The following is a 27,360-nucleotide window of genomic DNA, read 5'->3' on the forward strand; positions in this document are numbered from 1 at the left end:
GTGGTTGTAATTGTGTGTATATGTGTGGTATGTATGTGTGGTTGTGTGTGCATGTGTGTGTGTGATTGTGTGTGCGGTTATGTGTGGTTGTGTGTGTGGTTGTGTGTGTGGTTGGGTGTGTGGGTGGTTGGGTGTGTGTGGTTGTGCGGTTGTGGTCGTTTTGTTTGTGTGTGTGGGTGTAGTTGTGTGTGTGGCTGTGCTTGTGTGTATATGTGTGGTATGTATGTGTGTGTGTGCATGTGGTTGAGTGTGCATGTGGTTGAGTGTGCGGTTGAGTGTGCGGTTGAGTGTGCGGTTGAGTGTGCGGTTGAGTGCGCGGTTGAGTGCGCGGTTGAGTGCGCGGTTGTGTGTGTGGTTGTGTGTATGGTTGTTTGTTGTTGTGATTGTGTGTGGTTGTGTGTACGGTTGGGTGTGGTTGTGTTATGTATGTGTGGTTGTGTATGATCGTGTATGTATGGTTGTGTATGATCGTGTGTGTCTGGTTGTGTGTATGGTTGGGTGTGGTTGTGTGTATGGTTGGGTGTATGGATATGTGGTTGGGTGTGGTTGTGTATGGTTGGGTGTGTGTGGTTGGGTGTGTGTGGTTTTGTGAGTGGTTTTGTGAGAGTGGTTGTGTGAGAGTGGTTGTGTGAGAGTGGTTGTGTGAGAGTGGTTGTGTGAGTGGTTGTGTGAGTGGTTGTGTGAGTGGTTGTGTGTGGTAGTGTGTGTGTGGTTGGGCGTGTTTGTGTGTGTGTGGGTGGTTGGGCATGGTTGTGTGTGTGTGCTTGGGCATGGTTGTGTGTGTGATTGTGTGGGTGTGGTTGTGTGTGATTGTGTGGGTGTGGTTGTGTGTGTGTGGGTGTGGTTGTGTGTGTGTGGGTGTAGTTGTGGGTGTAGTTGTGTGTGTGTGGGTGTAGTTGTGTGCGTGTGTGGTTGTAGTTGTGTGTGTGTGGTTGTGGGTGTATGTGTGGTTGTGTGGGGTTGTGTGTGTGAGACAGTAATACTAGAAGCATCTCAAAATAAAGGAACACAAACCGAGTTTGTGGCAAGAGAAAGCATGTTGTAAGTCAAACGGGCGCAGCAAAGCATAAACACAACAACATGTACTTTGATGTTTGATGTTCTTTGAACGAGAACATCAAAGGGGCGCCGCTAAAGTGATCGCGGGCGAAAGTTATTGCAGGCGCTTAATGAGCATGACGAGGTTTGCCATATGGCGCCTCTGCTCCTAAGCGCGTGCCCGCGCACATGCACTTTAGCTCTAGGCTGGCCATGGTAGCAGTTTTTGAGCCCTCACTAAAAGTCTTGCCAGACCAGCACATACGCTGGGTTAGGCGAGACCTAAAAAAGGACAAGTAGATCAGTGTCAGTTAGATGGGCTGAGACTGAATTGTACCCGGAATACAGGATTGATGATAAAATAAGGAAGCAGGCTCCAAAAGTCTGAGAAGAGGCCATTATTCACTTAAGTCCTAACAATCATCCAAGAAGTGCTGTAGGCAGTCAACAATTTTAGGAAGTGGACCGCCAAGAAGATCTAATAGAATGTCATATTGAGAAAGGGTTCAAAAAGAAGGGAAAAAAACACAGGAAAATTCCATGCAATGCAAACAAACTTGCGTTTTAGTTGTGAGGGGATACTGGTACAAACAAAATGTACCCCACTCCATGCTACAGATCTTGCACTATGCGAGGTTCAGCAACCAGTCACTGGAATCTCTGAACTGTTGATATTGCCTTTGCACCACCATCTTGGCTGACCCATGTGTGTAGTACCTAAAAGGTAAAAACGTTTGGACAGTTCTTCCAATATTTTAAAACATTATTCCTGAGTAAGTTAGGTGCAAGACTTCCAAGGCATTCACCATTATGAGACGAGTGCAATACTGCACTCACATTGTACTGATGACTTTGCTGCAAATAGCTGCTTATTTATAAAGCCAATACTTCTGCAGATCTTTTTTTCTCCTGTAGATGTTTTTACACCCTATGCAGACTTGTTAGAGGCTGGATCTATCACTTGATTCAATGCTGCCAAAATCACCTGCCTATTTCCTCCTCCTATGTGGTCTAACCACCAGTCAGGTTCCATACATGCATCATCGGTTCAGCTATCTTCCCTGAAGAGACGTTTCCTTCTGTAGATGAAGGATCTGTAGCCACGTCAATGGCCTGTACTGTGTAGACCTAGGAATATCACTTCTGCAAAGATGACAAACAGATCTACTTTCCTGGCCAGTTCTCCCAGGAAGAGACTCTTCATCAACAGCTTTTCGATCATTCTCTTAATCTCTGTATCTTCGGAAAGAGGAAAATCAGCAATGCCTCCATGGAATCTATACTGAAACCTAGAAACTCTGCTTCTATTTGGATTTTACATCTGATTTGTATTCCCTACGACCAAGGCCAGTTCTTTAACAGTGACATGTGTGCATCACTTTCTAGTGAAATTATGATCATATCTTTCAAACATACAATAATCTATACTCACAGAATCCTGTGGGCATCAGTCAGAAGTATCAGTGACTACAACATCATAAACACCCGTGGGTGCCAAATCGTGAATTTACAAGGCCCTCCATGACACCGGACCAGCATACCTGAACAGCAGACTCAAATTCCACACACCCCAGAGGACCCTACAATTTGCCCAGCTCTCCTATGCTGTGGTCCCCCGCACCAAAAAGACCAGATCTGGAGGCCGCTCCTTCTCCTTCTTCGCAGCCCGAGCCTGGAACGTCCTGCCGCTCCACCTCAGACAGACATCGCCCCCCATCTTCACAAGAAACCTCAAAACCTGCTCTTCAACAGACCCCCCCACTTGATGGACCGGAGCCTGCTACATTCCCCCCCTCCACCCCCCCCCCCCACGAGCCCCCTCCAGCACCTTGAGACCCTTACGGGTGAGTAGTCGCGCTTAGCAAACACCTGATTGATTGACAATATCCAGTAACTAAACATCCCAAGGTTTATCACAGGTGCAACTTACTATTTGCTCTGCAGAAAGAAGAGATCGCTCAGAAGCGCTTTAGGTTGTTTAGATAGCTGAAGTATAGCCCATTTCTATTTAAGCTCTTCTACCTGCTTCAGTGTTACTCTTTCAGAAAAACAGATTGGGTGCTGTGGGGTTTATGCCCTGAACTCAATCCTGAAATGTTCTGCAGTCTAAAGTATCCAAGCATCTGATCTTCTTAGCTCACTTGCCTTTAATTAGGCAGATCTGAACAAAATTCCTCACACAGGTGAAAGGGAATAGCTCAACTATGGTAAGCAATGCAGACCCTTGCGCGCTGTAGAGGCGGTTTTCCCTTTGTTTGTCCCCCTAAGGAAAGACAATATGGGCTTTTCTTGTTCACAGCCCTGCTACCTTCTAGCATAATAACCTCTTTTGGGCCATACTCACATAGTTGATTGGCAAAATCAGATTGAAGCCTTTTCAAACAGTCTAGGAACAATCCCCCATAGAAAGATTTTATCTAGTCTTAACTGTTGACGCATGACCAACATTTTCTTTCACAAACAGGTTTCCAACCAGGAAACTTTAGGTTACTAGGCCTACCTGTGATATTGCTAACACTTTTTATTTGGAGTAAACCTTCGCTGTATAGAAATTATATGCAGCATTCCTATAGGACTTATTACTCATATTTTGACCACAACGAGCCCCAATAATATTGAGTCTTTGGGCACCATTATAGAGTAAAGGCTAAAAAGGATGTTGGATGAGCAAGACCTCCATGGGAGACGCTGAATTAGATGAGCAGGTCAAGCTGTACAAATAGTGCAGCATATGTTGCTGTTCTTAAACCAGAAGTATTTCAGAGTGTGAGAGAACTGAAGCAGCCATGCAAGTAGATACTTTTCTTTAGAGGCATCTGTCATTCAGAAAAAACACCCTTGATCTGGATAAAAGGGGTCAACCTATATTAAATAATATATCTGTCTACCTAGAAATGACAAAGACCTCAACCTAGGGGGCAAGATTAAGCGACCAGAAAATACCATATAGTCGAACAGTACCTCTTTGGGCTTAGCCTCCAAAGCTCGCTGTTGGTCATTTGCATATTTTGCTATAAACAACAAGCATGCATTTAGTTCAGGCGTGGCCATTACCTTACCCTGCAAAGAGAACTTGGGACACTCCATTTTCAAGTGGTAACGCAATTCTTTACTGAGTGGCTTTTGTCACGTGCAGCTCTACAATCTGAAGTTCTGGCCATCTTCTGTATCGGACAAAGACTTACACCGCTATTTCACTTGCCTGGTGGGTGTGGCCTCCTCTTTTAGGGTCCCAGGAAGATATTTGCCCTTCTATGTTTGATAAGGACCCATCTGCCACTGTCCTCATCCCCACTATCCATAGATTGCGATTCTAGTATCTCAGATCCTTGCTTGCTCTGCCCTGCCATACCACGATCATTTCAGGATAGGTATACGTTGGAACAAATCTTTGCTTAGCCTGTGTTCTGTGTACCAGATTACTGCACTTACTGAGAAAATGCTCTGCAGTTTTTCAAAAGATAAAGGGATGACTCATTTACCTGTAGCAGTACTTTCAGTAAGTACCTACAGGGTCACGCAACATGGACAACTATCAACTGAATATTTCTTTGTCTCGAGTTTCCATCGGAAAGGTTCATCCTGAATTGCCATGAGCCAGATAGCATTTGCAATCATGTTTGTCAATAGACTGAATACCTTTTGAAAGAAGTGTCCAAAATATTTTTGGGCCAAGAAATGTAGGACTCTTCGAATCTGGTAAAATCAGTATGATCTGGGTAATCTGTGCCTACTTTTAACTCTGAATAAGCCTTGAGGTATACATCACAAACTCTTCCTCAGTATCCTCGACAACATCCCAAGAGCCAATACACCAATATGCAACCTTTTACGAAGCCCTACATTCCTGCACGGGTGTTGACAAGTTAAGCTTTTTTACCGCCTTATCAGTGCCCATTGTTTTGGCTTGGAGTGAAGTAGTGTGGCTCACTGGTTAGAGGCGGCAGACCCGAGAGCAGAGGACGGCCCGGGACCAGGGTTCGATTCCTGGCGCGGCAGGTTTCTGGACCAGGGTCAGCGGACTCGATAATTCTCTCGCCTCGGTGCCCACTCTGATCTACGATCACACTCGGCAACTCTGGGCATTAGCTTGCCTCATCTTCACTAACGGCCCCACCAGACCGCCGGGGATGCCTGGTCTCACCCTGGAGATACCCATTAAGGGACCATCTTTCAGGGAAGCCAGGAAGGGTTTCGCAGCGGTCGAAGCGCCTTGGGACCCTCCGGGTAAGTAGTGCGCTATATAAATGCCTATACATTTACATTTACTTGCCACCTGGAGCTCTTAGGAGCAAACAGAAATCAGAATAAGGATTATATATCAAAGCACTTTCATCCCATTCACCTCATCAATTTCAAGGCTTATTTGCCCTCAGAGACTACTCCTTCAACCAAAACCTCTAGAGCCCATTACGTGTAAGGGAACAGTGATCTTGGAGTGAGGGGTGGGGGACAGGTGGTGAGAATATAATTTGGAAGGAATTTGTAACAGTCTTCACAACTGAAGAACTCTACCAGCATGCCAAAAAGTTCAAGAAGGCAGGATGTGGGGATATTATCCCGGTCACCACATATAGTACACCTGTAACCAAATCGGTCAACTCAATTTTACCAACCTAACTGAGGGGTATGCCAATCTTGTCCTTACCCATTCAGATTTCAGAGATTACCGACAAGTGTTAAAGAGTCTGGAGCTTTTACTTAGCAGACTTTTACCAGTAGCAAAGAGATATCTTTGGCGAAAGGATAGATTATACAATCGAGGGAAAGACTACATCAAAGAACATGTCTTATGGTTCAAATGTTGGAACTAGGTTTCTTTCCCAGGCGGTGTGCAAGATGTACTTATTAAAAAGTGTTACTATCAGTAGCAACTTCAATTAAAATAAAAGCATAATGCTTAACTAAACATCCTGGTAAGAATCATCTTTGGTTATTTGAATTACTATTCAGCGTCAAACATCAATACAAAAAGGCATTGTAATCGTGCATTTTATTTAAAAAATGCTGTTAAGTTCAAGTAGGAGTAGCAATTTCTATGACGATATACAAGCAGAGAGATATGATCCAACAGTTCTCTTCTGTTTATTCAAAGATGTTTTGTAAAATCAAGGACCAGTCAGGCTCCCACTTTCACATCGCCAAGGTGGACAGGCTTGGCAGCACTCCAAATGCCTTGCCAAACCCAGACACACATATATATCCCACTGGATTGGTTGTTAAACACAACCCAATGTTGATAATTGAACTAGTAAGTTTCTGTGAGGACAGTGTAGCAGGTTGAACAGTTCACTGACACCCTTTCTTTATTTAACTTTCAAAATCACAAACAAAATGGGCAGTAGATGCACTTTTAAGATTGTGGTGAATTGGAAATGTTGATACATTATTTTCAATGCTTTACAGTAGTAACTTCCTAGTTTGGTCTAATCACTCTTGCTCACCCTGGACAGGACAGGTAGGCTGTATAGCTGGGGGGCATTGGGTTAAACCTTCTACAGAAGAGTTAAAAGAAAGATTTAGGATCTTACACAGTGGAGAGAAGGGGAGATTATTCGTGGCGATAGGCTTGATTATTGACTGGAGGGAATAAAAAGTCTGCACCAATCACAGAATCACATAACTTCTCATCAAGTACAGTCTCAACACTTTGACACAAGTACCAGAAACTTCTTAGAATGTGCACTCTATTAACACAGTTTAATGAACATTTTTGTGAGCTATTACTAGCCATGTAGGAAGTAGGTCTTCCTTCAACTCAATATGGTTCGCTAAGAAACGTGAAAATCTTTTTACCTATTATCAAGCTCTTCTTTGGACTACCACTTTCTATTTTGATTGGTACCAATATGGTAGAAAGCAAAGAACCAGTATAAAACATAAGGTTAGCTGTTACTTATGTGATCAATTTATTAAAACCGGGATAGGTTTGTATCATGTTAAATGGGGAGTGAGTCTATGTACATGGAATGCGGCAGGCCTTAATGATAGAAGCAAAAGGGCTCAGTTATTTCAGCTAACACGTCAGAACCCTGTAGACATACTTTGCCTGCAAGAAACACACATCGCAGCTGCCGACAGAGAACTACTTAAATTACCTGGGTATAACCTCATGGTAGCCACAACCCAATCGTCTAAAACCAGAGGAGTAGCTATTTTAGCTAAACCTATAATGGGTCTCCCGACTCGTAGATTGGCTGATAAAAACGGTAGATGGGCCATAGCTCAGCTAAAATTTGGTCTTACGATATGTGCAATATATGGTTCAAACATTGATGATCCTACTATTTTTCAAGAGCTAGAAATCGAATTGGCCTCCTGGACAGGTCCATCAATTTTTTGTGGGGACTTTAATATCGATGTGGGAGTGCTCGTCGATAACTGCTTGTCCTTAAGTTATAAAGGGCGCAAACCAAAGGTATTTAATGCACTAAGGCAGCTGATGGAAAGTCATAACTTACTTGATATGTGGGATCTGTCAGGTAAAAACACTGATGGTCACACATATTTTTCTCATCCCCACAACAAATATGTCCGAATTGACTACGTTATGTCATCTTTAGAGGGTTTGGCTATTATTGATATAACTAAGTCCCCCAAAACGATTTCGGACCATAATGCACTTACCTTCATCTTTGACACTGCCAAATTGGTAAAACCAAAGACCAAATGGACCTTTGATAGAAGACTCTTGGTTAATCAGGAATATATAACATACATTAAAAGATGGGCTCAAGGTTTTTTCGATTATAATCGGTTCAGTGCCTCAAGAATAATTGTCTGGGACTGTTTTAAAGCCGCATTAAGGGGAGAAACTATCTCATTCGTAGCTAATAAAAGGAAGAATGAGGATAATATCAATGCACAGCTCATGCAAGAACTTTCTGATCTTGAGACCAATCATGCCACCCAGATAGGTCAGGGTGACTCAACTTCAGAAACCTTTAAAAAAATACTGATTCTAAAGAATGAAATTAATAATTCCTTAATCCAGAAAGCTGCCGAAACCTATCAGGCAAATAAAACCAAGCTATATGAATCAGGGGAAAATGTTGGTAGGCAGCTAGCATTACGAACACGCCAAAAACAATCATATAGTAGCATAAAGATGATTGAATTTGAGGGCAAGTAATACACATCCACGCAGGATATTGTAAATGTATTCCAAAAATACTATTAGAAACTCTATCACAGTGATGTTTCATACTCTGATGCTGATATTACAACTTTTTTGAACAGCTGGCTCCCAGACCAAGACTCAAACACTATGATTGATGATAGGGGCAAAGCAAATCTGGACAGAGAAATCACGCTTACGGAGGTAGAGATTGCCTTATCCGAACTTGCCAATGGTAAAGCGACAAAATTCCCCTAGATTTATATAAAATCCTAGGTAGTCAAATAATACCCTTTTTATTAGATTTGTTTCTCGGAGTACAGTATCACTCAGTCCCACCGGACTCCTGGAAACAAACAAATATAGTAATTTTCCACAAAAAAGGAAAACCATCTCAACTCCCCTCATCATATAGGCCGATATCCTTGATAAACTCTGACTCAAAGCTGTACGCCAAAATACTAGCTAATCGGCTGAGTAGGGTTGTCAAACATCTCGTATCCCCTTGGCAACACGGCTTTATTCCCGGAAAGGGCACTACAAGGACGCTCGACCAAGGGTCAAGGGCGGTGTTGGTGCTGCTGGATCTTTCAGCAGCATTTGACACCGTCTCCCACAGGATCCTGCTGAGGAGGCTAGCGGACCTGGGCGTAGGTGGCACTGCGCTTAATTGGATCACGTCGTATCTCTCTGATCGTACTCAGCAGGTTTTCACTCCCCCCTACACTTCCACAGCCAGACCACTCAAATGGGGAGTCCCGCAGGGCTCCTCGCTCAGCCCGCTTCTATTTAATGTTTATTTCACCCCCCTGGCAAAACTGATCGCTCAGACTGGGATCAAGTCCACCTCCTACGCTGACGACATTCAGCTTCTTTTCACTTTCGACTCCCCTTCTCCCTCAGCTTTTGATCCGTTAAAAACCTGCCTCAGAGACATCTCTAAGTGGATGGATGCCAACTCCCTTCGACTCAATGCTGGAAAAACGGAGGTTCTGTTTTTTAATTCACCATCCCCTCTGGACTCCAGTCTATGGTGGCCAGAAGATCTGAGCCAAGCCCCCACACCTAAAGACTCAGTAAAAAATCTTGGAGTCCGCTGGGATAATCATCTCAGCTTCAATACCCAGGTTCAAACAGTGACAGCCTCCTGTTTTGGCAAGATCAGAACCATCAAGCGTCTCATCAACTACCTACCAGCGGACTGCCGTAAGACTGTGATCCAGGCACTGATCATTTCCCATCTTGATTATGCCAATGCCCTCTACCTAGGCATCACAGCAGGCCAATGTCAAAAACTCCAGACGGTCCAAAATGCCGCCGCCCGGTTAGTGGAAAGAATACCTTTCAGACACCATATTTCTCCCCACCTCCGCAAATTGCATTGATTGTCAATGGCCAAAAGGTGTATTTTCAAAGCTATGACGCTGGCCCACCGAGCATCGAGGGGTATGGGATCTGCCCACTTGAAAAACACCTTGCGACCGTATACCAACTACAGGACTTTACGGTCCAACTCTCTCCTTCTCTTGGAAACTCCACGCTTCAAACGCTCACGGGCAGGCGGAAAAACCTTTGAGGTTTGTGCCTCCCAGCATTGGAACAAGCTCCCTCTGGCCCTACGCTCTTCCCAATCAGAAATCTTATTCCGTAAGTCACTGAAGACCCACCTGTTTTCCCTATAACATCCCCCTGTGCCCTCCACCCTCAAAGTTCTCAGCGCCGGGACGCCCCGTCGGGGCAGCTGTGCGCTCTATAAAATACACAAATAAATAAATAAATAAAAATAAATAAATAATACAGATCATACCCGTAGAGCCATTACCCTTTTTGATATCATGGGCACCACGGGGGGGGCGAGATGGCGATGACTCTCCTCGATGCCGAAAAGTCTTTCGATCGAGTATCATGGCAGTTTCTATGGAACATCTTGGAACGAAAGAACTTTGGAAACAACTTTATTAAAGCCATTAAAGCCATATATATCAACCCTAGGGCAAAAATCTCTTATATGCAGCGCTGAGTCAGAGTTTATTGAGGTACAAAGAGGTACAAGGCAGGGGTGTCCATGCTCCCCGATTTTATTTGCCTTATACATAGATCCCCTTATTCAAAAACTCTTTTTGACACCCTCAATCCAACCAGTTAAAGTAGGCTCATATTCCACCAAAGTCATGGCATATGCTGATGATGTGGCCGTCATAACCACCAATCCTGCCGGTGCAATTCGGGAAATTGAATTAGTTACCCAGGCCTTTGGCACCTACTCAGGATATTCCCTAAATAGGGATACAACTATGCTACTAAAAATAGATTATAAAAATTAAATTAAAAATTAGCTACTAAAAATATTCAATATGAAAGTCCTCTTAAAGTTAAAGAGGCTACATACTTAGGAGTATGCCTCTCAACGGAGGTAGATAAAATTAATTATCTGAACTACACCCCCCTCATTGAAAAAATTAAAAAAGATCTTAAAAGAATAGACAACCTACATCTATCTATAATTGGAAGGGCAAACTATATAAAAATGAATATCTTTCCACGGATTCTCTACCTTTTTAGAGCAATCCCGCTGTTAGCTGGAGCTAACTTCATTAAGACCATCGATTCTACCATCTCTAAATTTATGTGGAGTTATGGTAAGATAAGAAGAGCCCTCCGTTTGATGTCGCTACCACAGGACAGAGGAGGACTAGCTATTCCTAATCTAGAACTATATCTATGGGCAACATTAATTCAATCTATGGACCCCCTACTAACTGGTAAAAAAATTATCTCATTGCCTCCAGACTCATACATTCCTTCGATCTATGAACTTAGCCTTGGTGATAAGTGCAAGGGGTTATTTTTAAGGCAGGTAGAGTCCTCGTATTATAAAAAAATTAAACTGAAGACAGTTCTAGATGCATGGGCTGTGTGGAAAGCTATTTCTAAATATCTATCTATTCCCACTTTTACAAAATATACCCCTTTGTGGCATAGCAAGATTATCTCCCCCTCTCTTAATGATACTACCTCGCAGAGGTGGGAGCGTTTAGGTATCAGTACAGTCGGTGACTTTTTAGGACATAATATCCCCATCTCTTTTGAATCCTTCCAAGAAAAATACTCCATTCCCACTTATGATTTTCTCAAATATTTTCAAATATTGTCGAGCATTCGTAACGCTATACCAATAATAACAGTATTAGATAACATGCCACTTCTTGAATCTATAGGTAAAAAAACTACAAGAATAGGGGCTCTTTATCAGATGCTGATGGATAAAACCCCTGATGATCTTGAACGAACCGAACAATCTTGGGCTGTAAAACTAGCAAACCCCAATGTTGATATTGATCTCTCAATTGCTCTTTCGGCAAAATACTTTATAGCTTCCAACTTAAAAGCACAATACTATAGAGTTATATACAATTTATACTACACACCAGCAAAATTATTTGCTTGGGGTCTTCGGGCCGACGATAACTGCCCAAGATGTAACCAACCACTGGCCAGTTTATTACATATGTTCTCAGAATGCTCGGAACTGACAAGGTTAAAGACGATGATACTGGAGTTTTGGGCCCAGGTCTTCGGACATCAGATAAGAGACTCATTAACTCTGTATATATTAGGCCATGATGACTCTTTGGGTCATAATAGTGAGGAACAAGCGGTTGTTTTTCTGGGGTATGCTGTTTTTCGTATCATTCTGGCAGCTCGTGGGAAAGACCCGGAACCCCCTACTTTTCGTATGTGGCTAAGTCGATTCCTCTCAATTTATAAACAAGAAATTGCAATATATGCTACTAGAGGTAGAAAAGTAAGAGCAGTTGGAGCACAGATCTGGGACCCCATCTTTAGATGGTATACTAATGAGAGGGGCTATTCAGATTCTGCCAGTGATTAATCAATTTGATATTTTTCTCTGTTTACCCGGCTTTTTTTCCTTTTATTTATTGTTACTATGCCATTGATACTTTAAATGTTTTTTTATACTATCTGTATTATTCAAGTTATGACATGAATTGATATATTTTGTATTCTGTTTTTCTCCGGGAATTTGTATTGTGTATGAATTTGCCAATAAAAAAAATAAATAAATAAATAAAAAGGACTACCACTTTCTCATAAAGATTCAAGCACAACCCATTGTTTGCAAAGACAGAACATGTATTGTCCCACAACAGTAGTACGGTTATCATCACTTGTTCTCTAGAAGGCTCATCCAGCCATATGACACTTTTCCAAGCCATACTTGCTTGCTGAAGAGTGTTTTTCAAGGGCGAGGCAGATTAAATAATGAGCTCCAGAAGAAATCCCCATACCTTATACATTTTTCTCTTTAGACGTGAAATCTACAGAAAAGCTTTTTTATTTTTCCTTTTCCGAAGGACATGATCCTTACTATTCAGGGACAGTATCATAATCACACTCCCTGCAATGCACTAACGCAGAAGAGTGTCTGTGTTTCTATTTTCCGTCTACAATGCATTTATTAAATCTAAAAATCTGAATTAGTGCATTGGCTTCAGCAATCAGACCTCTGAAAGACATGGTAGCAGTTGTTTCTGCAGGTTTATTTTATTGTTTATATTTTATAAATACATAAAATCATTTTGTGGCCCAGCATGGCTCTGGCTGGAAAAGTATGGACACAAAAATCAAACAATGATTTAGAAAAACTGGATAGACAGTGACCCAAGGTCGAAACTATTTTATCAACACAGTTTATAGGTAACCTCCAAGCCTGGCATTAAATGGTTTTTTATTGAGTTAAATGTCACATGTAATGTTACTCTTGCTGCAGCTATGCTCAAGTGCATTCTACAGTGTTGTTTTTTGTTAAACTCAATATAATCTGCCGCAAAGTTAATATTTTATATATTGATAGTCCATTAATCGTGTGTCTAATTAAAATTATCATGGCCTACTAAATCATCCTTTGAATACAATTGGCTCTCAGATATTTTACCTGGCCACACAACAATCATTAGCCCTACCTGTCCTTATATTTTGAACATGTTCATCGGTCGATGAATGAGGCTTTCCAAAGTTTATAAAAAATAGTAATGAAAACAGAAGCATATTCAAATCTGAAACGGAAAAGTTTAACTTACGTGATCTAATTTCTTCAAAATTTCAATTTCAGTATCCACATTTGGCATTGGATCCTAAAAAGTAACAATTTGAGGCTTGCTTAAATAAATGAAATGACCACAATAGAATATCAACTGAAAACAAACAGCATAAAATAAGAACATATACACTTTATAAAAGCAAACAAGAACTTTAATTCAATGAATAAACAGTGAGGCTATGGCCCCTCGCAAGCAAAGGTTCTTAGCCTTTTGACTTTTGTGGATTAATTAAAATCTCAATGGTCTAAGCAAGTTCTGCAATTTGAACCGCAAAACAATAGGCAAACAAACAGAAAAAAGTATAAATGGAACAATTGCACAAATTAGAAAATATTATATTGAATTTACTAACAAAACATGTACAAAAAAATTGACATTTTAATTTTAATGGGCAGGTTGGAGCTTTTGAAAAAAAGTGATTTTATTTTTTAAAAAAAGCAAAAAAACAATATGCTAGACTTTTGTCTCTCTTGAGCCATTCACCTCCCTACCCTGCACCAAGGAAGCGACCCCCCCCCCGCAAAAAAGGGCCACCTAAAGCCCTACCTCCAAATAACGGCTGCCTCTCTCTCTCTCAGCAAATCAATTCAACAACCTCAACCCCTTGCAACTGAAAAATGATGCAACCTGGACTGAATTAATCTATATCCATGAAGTCGTCGTCCTCGGACTACTCGCTAGCACGTAGCCACATTGCACACCTTTGACCCCCTCCCTTCTGCACTTGTTAAAAAGCTCAGGCACCTTCTCCCTCTTATACTGACCTAAATCATTAACTCCTCCCTATCGAGTGGCTCCATGCCAGCCCCACTCAAACTCGACCAAATCACCCCACTCATTAAAAAACTAGAAGCTGACCAGAAAGACCTTAACTACAGACCTGGAACTAGCCTCTCAAAAGCATCGACAAATTTATGCGTACACAACTCAACAACCACATTGAAAAGTACAACTTGCATGACACCTTCAAATCTGGGTTTTCACGAAAGGCTACAGTACTGAGACTGCAATTCTGAAATTCAGACGATGTACACAGATCTCTGGATGATGGCCAGGCCTGCCTCCTGGTCTTCTTGGACCTTTCAGCTGCCTTTGATACTGTCAACCATGACACCCTAACAGCGTGCAAGCATCACTGGAATGGTCCTTCAATGGTTCCCTTCCTTCCTGTACTAACGCTCACAGCTTATTAAACTTGGCAACGCAACCTGAAGTGCAATGCCAGTCTCACAAGGAGTCCCCCAAGGGTCAATACTGCCTCCTGCCCTATTTAATTCTATACGGAACCACTAGCAATGATCCTGAAGCAAGCCAGAATTGCCTTTCATATCTATGCAGATGACACCCAACTCTACATAACAGTCTTGTCAGTCAAAGTCATCAGCATTCAGTCAGCACGCTCTCAACAGTTCAATCCACTCCTTTTCTTCTAACCCACAGAAAAATGATTTCTCTTAGATATCTGGCTCGACAACCTCACAGCACTGAACTGCCAACTATCACTCTCCAACTCTCTTAACTCCCAGGGGAATTACACTTGATTATGAAAGAACATAAAGGAACGGATCAAGTTCAGGATTCGCATGCATATAATTGCTGCTTTCGGCCAGGCAACTTTTATTTGCTAGATGCTTTTAACCATCTCTATTGTGTATGGATTTCAGGCTAATTTGAGAATCTATTTTTAACTCTATGCCCTATTATTGTGCTGACACTCATTTTTACATCTGCTACACGCTATGCTTTTAGTTTGCACTGACGGTCTTTAATCTCCGCTCTGTGCCTCTTTTTCCTTCCGCTCCGAGTCTCTTTTTTTCCTGTGCTGCACCCACAGAGCCCTCAATTTCCGGTCCGCGGCAGGGCTGTGCTGATTGTGTGGAGAAAGCTCTTGGACTCCCTTCCAGCGGGGCTGCAGTTAAAATTCTAGTGCTCCAGTGCACGTGGCCATAAGGCCAATGCCTGGCCGGACGCGACCAGCAGACTCGCCGAAGGCAAGCCCGGCTGTGCCTGTCCGCGCCTGGGTAAGAAAGAACAGTCCCCATTGCTCTCATTACTCATCGGCTACCTTGCATTAACTGAGGGCACCTAATACTGTTAGCGTCTCTCAACAAATCCTATGCACTAATGGCTTCCCCCACACAGTTGAGGGCCCTGTGGCTTGTTACAAATGCAGTCTCCAAAGCAACCTGAATTCAGGGAGCCTCAAGGAGAATTACTCCAGTCCCTCACTCATTAACAGTAGCATAAAAAGCCTCCTCTGCAATGTAAGGTCTCCAGATAAACATGCAACGGAGATTTGGTATTTAATCCCCTCTAATTCTCCGGATATCTGTTTCCCGGAGGAAACCTGGTTGAATCCCTCCAACCTCCAAGCCATTACGCAAGCTATTCTGGACAACTATAAACTCTCTCTGCGACAAATAGTTGGAATGGAGCCCTCATCAATCACCCCCAGGATAAAAGGCCAAGTTCAGTCAACATCTGGTGAAAGAAAATGCCACCCATGTCCTAGCCTCAAATAAATTCCTTATTCTTGGCAACTTCAATTACCACGGGGAAGACCACACTAACCCTGAAGTGATGAAGCTAGTAATGGACCTGGAGACTCTAGGACTCTTCCAAAGAGTATTAGGCCCCACACATATAGCAGGCCCCTCACTTGACCTGCTGTTCTTGAATACTGAATTTCTAGAATGTGAAGAACCAATTTCCCGCACATGCACAGACCATTTCTTAATTAATTTTCGGGTTCCGTCTTCAGCTTTTCCACCACAATAAGGAACAGCAGAACACCACACAATGTCTACTGATCTTTTCATAGTCTTACTCCTGAAACTTTTAGTGAAGTTTTTCACCTCAGCTTCCCGCAAACTAATCCTGAGGTCACCGACCTACTGGGGTCCTTTAACGCTCCCTTAACTGCAGAGTTGGATGCAACTGTACCCTATAAAAACTTCTGTCCCACTAAATTTCAATCTTCTGCCCCCGGGTTTTCTCCTGAGTTTAAACTCGAAAAATAAAAAAACGGGACCTAGAGAGGCGCTGGCGTAGAAATAAAGATCCTCAAGATAAAGGTCGGTAAAAACAAGCGGTTACCTGCTACCATCATAATATCAAAACTGCCACGAGTAGTTTTATTATCAATCCAATTGAACTGGCTGGCAACTCCCCAAAAGCTCTTATTAACATAGTCCATGACTTTACCACTCCTCAGGCATGTATTCAGTCGCTCTCTGTGATTCACTGCCAACATTTTTCAGGAGAAAAACTTAACTCCCCCTCTTCCGGAGCAGAAACGACTTCTTTCGATGCCTTTTACTATGGAGGAAATCCTTAGCTCCTTGGCATCCGCTAAACTAGGTTCCCAGTTGGACATCCCAAAAAAAGTCCTTGTTGACCAGCTATTGTGCACCCGCGATTCTAGAGATTTTTAAATGCTCAGTGAAAACAGGTACCATCCGCCGAAGGCGGCATGTGTACGGCCCATTTAAAAAACAAACAAACTGGACGAAAAATCTGTGCCCAATTATCGCCCCATATCATTGCTACCACTCCTTGGCAAACCGCTCGAAAGTCTAATTAATAAACAACTAGTTACCTATCTCGAATCCAACCAAATCAGGGATCCCTCCCAATCAGTCTTCCATCCCGGTCATAGCACAGAAACTGCACTCCTGGCTGTAACAGGGTCCCTGCGCCTAGGCTTGGACACAGGCAATTCAATCATGCTTGTGTTGTTAGAGCTCTCTTCAGCATTTGATACAATCTCCCACTCAAGGACGCTAGAAAGGCTGCAAGAGATCGGTACACAAGGCACTGCACTTAAATGGCTCCACCATTTTCTGAAAAATAGACATAAAACTGTCATTCTTGGCACTCGCTCCACCTGAGACCCACCTTGTTCAATGTTTATATGGCCCCCCTCACCGGGATTGCAGAACGTTTTGGTTTCGAAATAATCACATACGCAGATGACACCCAGCCTATGCTTACTTTCGGCCCTGATCTGACCGCATCTAAAAAGCGTTTTGCCCACGGCATGTTCGCCATCTCAGATTGGATGAATAAGAACTATCTCCAATTAAATGAAGATAAGGAGATCATGCGGTTTGGAAAAGCCCCTTCCATCTGGACCGACGATTGGTGGACTCATCAACTGGGTAAAACTCCCGTGCCCAAACAAGCGGTAAAGAATCTTGGCATGAAAACAGACCAAGCCTGAACGATGAAAGAGCACATGTTGGCAACCACTGGAATATGCTACCACAATATGCGCCTTCTGCGCAGGATATTCCCCTACTTTCCAACTTCTGCCAGAAGAACTCTTGTCCAAGCCTTAGTAATAAGCAGGCTAGATTATGGCAACGTTCTTTTGGCAGATGCTAATAAGACTTTTGCTGCCAAACTCCAGGTTGTTCACAATACTGCAGCCAGGCTCATTCACAATTGCCCGCCCAGCACTCCGTCTGCCCCTATTCCAGTGAAGAAACACTCCGGTTTTAAGATCTGCTGATTTGCATATAAGGCCATAAAAGGGAATGGCCCATTTTATCTACAAAAAAATAAAAGCATACACACCCAGACGTAACCTAAGATCTGGCGATAAAGCCCTACTGTGCACCCCTCGCATCCGCCTGACCCGCAGCGGGGGAAAAGTCCTTCTCTTACCTCACTCCCTTCTACTGGAACAAGCTTCCGTTTTACGTTTGCGCATGTGCAAATTACATCAAATTCAGAAAGCAATCTTTTCCGAACCCTTTCCTCTCCCTTCTGTATTTGTTCCACGACAGCACTGAGATGTCCTCGGGGGATTTGTGCGCTATATCACATAGATAACATATAATCAACGCCTCCACAAAATGTTGCCTCCAACACCTAAAGAAAACCAAGTCAAACCCTTTACCCCCATCGAAGACCTAAAGACGGTGGGCAATGCTTAGTCCTTCCCAAGCGAGAGGACGGCAACAAAACAATTACGGATGTTCCGAAAACATATCCAGCCCCCTTGAAAGCCACTATGGAGCGGCTAGATTGCTATTCGGGAGAGGTGCTTTGACCACATCATGCTCACACTCTGGAAACTCAACAGGCTACCAATCGAGGCAAGAGCTATACTCTGCATAACCCACAAAGCCCTCTACTTGAAAACCCCAATCTACCTCACAAATAAATTAACTAAAGCTAGTCAAAAGAGACCTCTTCGAAGCTCTAACAGTTTACTTTTGATTCAGCCAAAATTTAAGAAAGAGAAATCACACACTCACTCCTTCTCCGGAAACGCTCATAGAGAGTGTGGAACTCATTGCCTCAGGAGCTACGTGACAACTTTCCTACAATGTGACTAAGGACAACCCAAAGTCAGCAAACATATAGAATTAATGGATAGTAATGGTCCCAGCAAAGCATCATTGTAGAAGCACAATTCACATACAGATTATCAAGATTTGCCGTAAAAAAAAGATGATAGGTACAGTTAACTACAATTAGACAGTAGAACGTCCAGAAGCTTAAAAGTGTAGAATTTGAAGGAACCAGGCAATGCCAATTAGGAGGGCAATTTCCATGTCAACATCTCCCATTCAGTGTCCAGTACAGGGAAAGTGAGCAAAAGCTAAGGTATAGGTGACATATAGTGCAGACATAAACGTAGCATGTGAGGTTGGAAAACATGAACAGCTTCCTCACTGAAAACAGCAACTGCTCTCTGGTAGTGGAACAAACACATCCTTAACTCCAACAATTAGTTCCAATAGGTGGAAATAACAAAACAATGTGAAAAATATTCAAATAGAGCTCTTTAGTGGTTTACTACAAGGTAAATGTTTTTTATCTGTTTGGTAGACTTTAGGTTTCAGCGCATTTACTACTGCTAACCAGCGCTAAACTACTTCGGCTCTCTCCTGAAAAAAACATGGTAGAATTGGATTGTACACAATTGACATATTTTATTTACTTGCAAGTCCCTAGTAAAGTGGCACTACCTATACTCAGGGCCTGTAAATTAAATGCGACTAGTGGGTTTGCAGCACTGATTGTGCCACCCACTCAAGTAGCACTTTAAACATCTCTCAGGCTTACCATTGCAGCCTATATGTGCAGTTGTAACCTGCCATTTTGACCTTACAGAATAAAGCTTTAGCCATGCCCAAACCTTAGTTTTTGATATTTGTAAGTCACCTCTAGGGTAGACCTTGCACACCCCAAAGGGCATGGTGCAGTGTATTTCAAAGAGGAGATGTACTTTAAAGTTTTACATATCCTGGTAATGAAAAACTCCTAAAGTCGTTTTTAACTACTGCAAGGCTACCTCGCCCACAGGATAACATTGGAGTTATCTTATTACATTTAATGAGCTGTAACTTCCAAATGGGAACAGGTAACTTATTCAAGTTTGGTGACTTTGGAACTCTTATGAAAAATCCTCACTTATGGTGAAGTCGTATTTTAAAGTACAATTTTGAAAAAGCCACTTTCAAAAAGTGGCCAGGTTTTATTTATTAAAAATTACTCTATTTGACTTATCTGGTGTGGATTCCTTTTTGTGTGGTGTTTTCACTTCACCACTTCTGTGGAATTTGAAGCGTTGCACTAATACTTACGGCCTTGCCTCCAATTAAGCCTGACTGCTCTGTGACAAGCTACCAGAGGGTTCAGCACAGTTCAATTTAGGGTTGGCTTGTGCCTCACCTGACAAGGATTGTGGTTGCTGCTGGGCCAGTGCTCACACCCCACTTAACCAACAACCCAAATAAAAACGTTTTATGTCTAATGTACATGTATTACCTGAACCTTAACCTTAGCGGCCACCCCACTACACTCACTCAATCAAACTGAACTTCCACTTCGCCTTCACTTTTGGATGGTGGAAATGAGATGTTAATGAGAGACTGAATATGTACATTGTAGTGTGTGTAAAACGTTTTACTATACTGTGGCTAATAACCTACAGTGACACAAAAGAACAAGTTACTTACCTTCGGTAACAATATATCTGTAAGAAACAGTTGTTAGTATTCGATTCCTTACCTTAAAATATCCCCAGGCCTCAGACTGGATCCGTACATTTTTGCATAGCAGTACCCTTGCGCGTCGGTAGGCGTCTGCGGCTCCGCGTCCGTCGTCGGGGGCGCCGTGATGACGTCGTCGGAGAACTTAGACGCCGCCTCCGCGTGCTGACGTCAGTTCTTAGACACAGCTTTTCCGCGCCAGAAACGCAGAGCCATGTAAAAACCAACACTGGTGCCATTCAAACTAGGGCCTTGAAAGGGGATGACCTTACCCTAGATATCGGTTCGCAGAACGGGGAGGATGGATGGGGCGGTAAGGAATCTAATACTAACTACTGTTTCTTACAGATATATCGTTACCGAAGGTAAGGAACTTGTTCATCTGAAAGAAACAGGTTAGTATTAGATTCTTTACCTTAGAATAGATACCCCAGCAATACCAACCCCGGTGGTGGGTCTGCGAACCAATGATCACACCAGAAAGTCCTGGAGGACGGAACGGCCAAAGAAGCCATCCCTCTGGACTTGGCTGTCCAGGCAGTAGTGTCTTCAAACGTGTGCAGCGAGGCCCACTTAGCTGCCTGACAAATGTCCTGCAAGGGAAGTCCCCGACCCAGGGCAGTAGTAGCCGCCGTGGCCCGAGAGGAATGGGCCCTCAGCCCAACTGGAGGTTCCTTCTTAGCCAAGGAGTAACAAGCCTTGATACACAAGACGACCCACCGAGAGATGGTCCACTTGTGTACCACCCTTCCCTTTTTAGCACCCACGTAACCAACAGAGAGTTGGTCATCCACCCGGAATTGGCGTGTGCGATCCAGATAGAATGAGAGCGCACGTTTTGGGTCCAGACGGTGGAGCCGCTCTTCCTCCTTTGAGGGATGCAGAGGCGGAAAGAAGGTGGGCAAGGTGATAGACTGCCCGATGTGGAAGGCCGTGACTACCTTGGGCAAGAAAGAGGGCCTTGTCCGCAACACAACCTTGTCCGGATGGACAGAAAGGAAAGGAGGTTTGGAAGAAAGAGCCTGGAGCTCACTCACTCTCCTGGCAGAGGTGACGGCAACCAGGAAAGCAGTCTTCAGAGTAAGAAGGCGGAGAGGACAGTTGTGAAGTGGCTCAAAGGGAGCGCACATCAGATAGGTAAGAACCAGGTTCAAGTCCCACTGAGGCATTACAAACGGAACAGGTGGAAACGTGTGTGTGATGCCTTTCAGAAAACGAGTTACAATAGGAGACTTGAACAAAAAAGGTTGATCAGGCAGCCTTAGAAAGGCTGAAAGGGCAGAAAGGTAGCCCTTGATAGTGCCCAGAGCAGAGCCCTGCTGGGCAAGAGAAAGAAGGAAGAGAAGAACCTCAGAAAGAGGGGCAGAGAGAGGATCCACAGCCTTTGCTGTGCACCATGCCACAAATCTGTTCCACCTGCAGGCATATACCGACTTTGTAGAGGGACGCCTGGCTGCCAGAATGATTTTACAGACTTCAGGAGGCAAGTCAAATGGCCTCAACTGTCGCCGCTCAATCTCCAAGTATGGAGGTGGAGACTAGACAGGTTCGGGTGGAGGACCGTCCCCTGCTGCTGCAACAGAAGGTCCTCCTGAAGAGGCAGAGGAACTGGGGGGTCGACTGACATACTGAGTACCTCGGGATACCAGTACCTTCGTGCCCAGTCCGGAGCCACAAGGATGACTTGGCCTGGTCGCGTTTGATCTTCTTCAGCACTCTGGGCAGAAGTGGTATAGGCGGAAAGGCGTACAACAGACCGCAACACCACTAGCGACGAAAAGCGTCTCCGAGCGAGTGCCGCCTTGGAAATTCCAACGCGCAGAACTGACGACATTGCGCGTTCTCTTTTGTGGCAAAAAGATCTAACCAAGGCTCTCCCCACTGCAGAAAGAGAGCTTGCGCCCCGTCCTAGTTCAGACGCCATTCGTGATCCATCATGCACCAGCGGGTGAGTTCGTCCGCCCTGGCGTTCAGAGAACCTGCCAGGTGTTGAACCACGAGAGTCACGCCCTGATGTTCCAGCCACAGCCAGAGGCGCAGAGCCTCCTGGCATAGGGTCCACGACCCCACCCCGCCCTGTTTGTTGAAGTACCACATGGCGGTGGTGTTGTCCGTGAACACCTGCACTACACTCCCCCTGACAGAGGGGAGGAATGCCTTCAGTGCTAGACGAATCGCCCGCAGCTCCAGAAGGTTGATATGGAGCCGGGACTCCGCCGGAGACCAGAGGCCTCTGATCTCCGCCTCTCCCATGTGGCCTCCCCAGCCCTGGAGGAACGCGTCCGCCACAGCCACGTGCTCCGGTTGGGGAAGAGAGAGGGATCTGCCGCTGACCCAATCGGGGTCCGTGAGCCACCACTGCAGCCGTCTCGCAGTGCCCTCCGAGATCAGAACATGGTCGGACAGGTTGCCCGGATGCTGGGCCCACTGAAACTTCAGGTCCCACTGCAGAACCCGCATCCGCCACCTGGCGTGATGCACCAGAAGGATGCAGGAAGCCATCAGCCCCAGAAGCTGCAGCGTCAACCTGACCGAGACCCGGGATAAAGGCTGAAAGAGTGGAATCAGAGCCTGAATATCCCGGACCCGCTGTTCGGGTGGAAAAACCCGAAACTGCGCCTAGTAGAGAACCGCTCCGATGAACAGGAGCTTCTGAGAGGGGCACAGGTGTGACTTCGGCACATTGATGGAAAACCCCAGCTGGTGCAGGAGGTCTGCCGTTGTCTAGAGTTGGCAGACGACTGTCTCGGGCGAGCCCGCCTTCAACAACCAGTCGTCGAGGTAGGGGAAGACTGAAACCCCTAACCTGCGCAGATGAGCTGCGACCACCACCATCACCTTCGAGAACACCCGTGGGGTGCTGGTAAGGCAGAAGGGGAGCACGGTAAACTGAAAGTGCTCGTGGCCTACCGTGAACCGCAGGTAGCGCCGGTGGGCCGACAGGAACGGGATTTGGAAATAAGCGTCCTGCAAGTCCAACGCTACCATCCAGTCTCCTGGGTCCAAGGCAGCTAGGACCTGAGCCAGTGTCAGCATTTTGAACTTCTCCTTCCGGAATAAGCAGTTGACGTTCCTTAGGTCCAAGATAGGGCGTAGGCCCCCTTTGCCCTTCTTGGGTACCAGAAAGTAGAGAGAGTAGCAACCACACCCTACTACAGGCCCAGGAATGCGCTCGATGGCCCCCTTGGCCAAGAGGGCCATAACTTCCTCCTGCAGAAGTTGCAAATGATCCCCCGATACGCGATGGTATTGCGGTGGCATGGCTTGAGTGGTCGCCTCGAAGGGGAGGGAGTAGCCCCTTCGGACGATTTGCAGCACCCACCTGTCCGACGTGACAGTGCGCCAGTGGTGGAGGTGATGGCGAACTCTGCCCCCCACTGGCGTCACATGGGCCTGAAAGCACGGACTAAGAGGGTTTTGAGGCGGATGCTGCGGGGGAAGGTGTGGACTGACCTCGCCGTTGTCCCCGACCGCCGCCAGAGCGGTTACCACGGCCGCCACCACGTTGGATGTTAGCCTGCAATGCAAGGCTGGCAGCACGTGTGGGGTTGCCCCTTCCTTGGCCACGAAAGGAGCGAAAGGCACCCTTTTGCTGGCGCGGGGCCGAGAGGCCCAAGGACCTGGCCGTAGCTCTGGAGTCCTTAAAGCGCTCAAGCGCATGGTCTGCCTTGTCCCCAAAACAGCGACGGCCATCAAACGGCATGTCCATGAGTGTATTCTGGACATTGGCCGAAAAGTTGGCGGACCTCAACCAGGCGTGGCGACGAATCGCCACCGTCGTTGCCATCGCTCTGCCCAGTGAGTCGGTGGTATCCAGCCCACACCGGATAGAATACCGTGCCGCATCCCGGCCTTCCACAAGGGCTTGGCCGAGTTTGGCCCGTACCTCCAACGGGCACTCTGGCAGCACATCCGCGACAGTGTCCCACAAAGAGTGGGTGTAGAGGCCCAAGACGCATGCGTGTTGGAAGACCGCAGTCTCAGACTCAGGGAGGAGAATACCTTCTTGCCGTACTGCTCATACTTCTTGGATTCCCTGTCCGGAGGAGCCAACGGGAATGCGGTAAGGGAATTGGAGGCCTGGATGACCAGGCTCTCGGGGGTGGGGTGGGTAGACAGGAAACATAGGTCGCCCGGGGCCAGGCGGTGGCCTCTGGCCACGTTCCCATCTACAGGCGAACCTGTAGCGGGTCTGGACCAAGTGCCCAAAAGAACGTCAGTCAAGGCCTCATTAAACAGCAACCGAGGCTCAGCCGAGCTTGACTGTGGTTTAAGAACCTCAGTGAGGAGGTTAGTCCTCACGGGCGCGACGGGGAGCTTAAGGCCCAAGGCCTTGGCCGCCCGCGTCAACACCACACTGTAGGTTGCCCCCTCCTCCGAAGCCATGGTAGGAGGCGAGACAAAACCAGTGTCTGCCGAGGTGTCCAGACCACTGGCATCCCCAAGTCCACCTGTCCAGTCCTCCTGGGTTGTCAAAAGATGGGGCCGGCTTGTTGAAGTAAAACTCCCCAAGCGGCGTCGAAAGCGGCACCCAGCGGCGCTGGAACTGGGTCGAGGGATGTATCGGGGACGGTGCCGCCCACGGACGGCGCCGGTGACACCTGGGGGAACGGCGCCGGTGAGGTCAACCTGCGACGACCCGGATCCAGAAGCGGATCCAGTGGGGCCCTGCGAGGCTGGACCCGAAGGCGCCGGCGGCGTCGGGGCTGAAGCACCCGACCCGCTAGGGCCCCCAGACGGGTTCGCTGGGCCCGAAGGCGCCGCGAAGCCCGTCGGAGGAGCGAGGGACCTCATGGCCACGCGGAGCCCGTCCGGCGTCTCGTGCTGACCACGGACCGGAGGGTGTGGGGCAGGCCGCGACGCCCTCGACTCCGACGGAGCCACGTGGGCGGTACCACCCGAACCCCCAGCCGTGTCGCGCGAGCATCAGGGGTAGTCAGAAGAGCGATGACGTCTCTTCGACTTCTTGTGCTTACCTGACGACCTCGACCCGGAGGAGTGATGTCGTCTTCCGGAGCTCTGATGGCTCCGACCCCGCGACCGGTCCCTCGACATCCGTCCGGACCGGGACCTCTCGCGGCGCGGGCCTAATGTCGGAGTTCGAGCCGCTTGCGGGACCGCTCCCGCCTAGCTTTCGAACTCAGGGCCCAGCAGTCGGAGCAGGTCTTGTCGTCGTGGTCGACGCCGAGACAGTGGAGACACCGACGGTGAGGGTCGGTGACCGACATCAGTCTGTCGCAATCCTGACAAGGCTTAAAACTTGGCATCGAGAACTCAAGAAAAATGATCAAAAGAAACCACTTTTTTTTGAATCTGCACTGCTGGTGCAGAAAAAAGAACTGATGTCAGCACGCGGAGGCGGCGTCTAAGTACTCCGACGACGTCATCACGGCGCCCACGACGGACCTGCAGATGTCGCTTACCGACGCGCAAGGGTGCTACTACGCAAACATTTCCGGATCCAGTCTGACGCCTGGAGATATTCTAAGGTAAGAAATCTAATACTAACCTGTTTCTTTCAGATCTAAAATCATTATTGTGTGTATTTTTCGTATTATGTGGCAGTAGTGTAAGATTGTGAAAGTGTTTGAGAACATCAGAGATCGTTTTTTTTTTGGTATGGTCACAGTTCATAATTATTTTATAAAGTACTTCTTATACGCCAGCATATAGTATTATTTGTATGTATGTATGTGTCCAAAGGAAAAATGATAATGAGGGTGCGGTTAGGCAATATAAGATAGTGTGCATTAGTTGGAGATTTACTCATTACACAAAATGCCATTACACATATTTAAAATTGCATTACATACCACACATTTTCTATTTTAGGCACAAGGATATTAAGTGATTTCCCTAGAATCAATATTTTATGTCAAATGGAGCTGTAAATACAACACAGGTTCCCAGGTCTGCAGCTTAGCTGCTGGAGTACATGTGTTTACAAGATGCACATGATTCTAGTGCCTCTCAACCTCCAATTTTTTAAAAGTTTTTATCAATGCATTGTTCAAGGTTTGGCAGTGACAGGTTTTTATTTGGTCCTTGACTTGCCACAGGGTGGGAGTAATATGTATTAGCCGCCCCTCCTAGGATGGGGGTTGTATCTCTCCCTATTCAGATTGCCCAAGGGCCCACCTGTTTCATAGATTCAACTACTCTCGATGTGCCCAAGGGTGGGGTGTCATTTGAGATGTCATCAGTGATGTCATCAGTGATGTCACTGACCATGTAATGAATGATGTAATATGTGACATCATCAGCAGTGGATTGCGGGTGCGCAAAATATAGTTAATACAACTAACTATATAGGAGCAATTTCAATGGTTTTTTAAATGCTAATTCCTAACTATATAAGGCCTGAAACCTATGGTTTTTTAAGTGAATATATACATATATATATATATATATATATATATATATAAAACCTACTGGCGGTCACCAGTAGGTATATATAGTTAGGACCTAGTTTCCATAGGAAATCCGCAACATTCTACTGGGAATGACTTTTGCGCCGGTGGATGAATCTTTGTGAATTTCTCAAAGTAGATGGTTAGTTACGCTCCGCTCCTTCCCTGAAAGTGTCGGGGGGATTCGTCAAGTGGGGGCTGAGAAAAAAGGGGGGTCCCAAAACGTGTTTTCCCCATGTTAATTTCCATAGGACGATTAGTCGCAGCTACAGCCTGAACCGCTGAACGTAATTACACCAAACTTGGTAAAATGGTAGGGACTGGTACGCAGTAGGGCCTTTAGTTTACATGGTGTAAATCCCTCCAGTAGTTCCTGAGAAAATCAAAAGAGAAAAAATATATATCTATAGCAGCTTACTGTAAGCTTACTGTACTCTGTACCTTTCCGAGCACGAGCTGAATGCTAATTGGCTGCCAATGTCTGTCAACACTCCAAAACAGAAATTGTTGGCAGCCATCTTGTGCCTCGGTAGACTGAGGCACAGGAAAGCAGAAAAACAAACGTGTAGAACTCAAAAAGGGGGCAGGGTAGAAGCACCCTGACCCCCTAGGCGTGCCCTGTGAACACCTGCCTGCAAAAATGTAGTAAATCAGTATAAAAAAAC

At 45.5% G+C, this 27,360-nt stretch overlaps 1 protein-coding gene across 10 annotated transcripts in view; it reads right to left on the reverse strand.

Annotated features, from left to right (window-relative positions):
- The window catches only part of CHEK2 (checkpoint kinase 2), a 322,684-nt gene that overhangs the window by 120,211 nt on the left and 175,113 nt on the right, over window positions 1–27,360 (reverse strand). For all 10 annotated transcript variants that reach the window (XM_086943157.1, XM_086943155.1, XM_086943159.1 and 7 more), the window contains one exon: window positions 13,258–13,311. In XM_086943157.1, coding sequence (XP_086799283.1) covers window positions 13,258–13,311 — 54 coding nt within the window. The remainder of the gene's footprint in view (window positions 1–13,257; window positions 13,312–27,360) is intronic.

The sequence above is a fragment of the Lissotriton vulgaris genome, chromosome 11, assembly GCF_964263255.1.
Source record: "Lissotriton vulgaris chromosome 11, aLisVul1.2, whole genome shotgun sequence".
NCBI lineage: Eukaryota > Metazoa > Chordata > Amphibia > Caudata > Salamandridae > Lissotriton > Lissotriton vulgaris.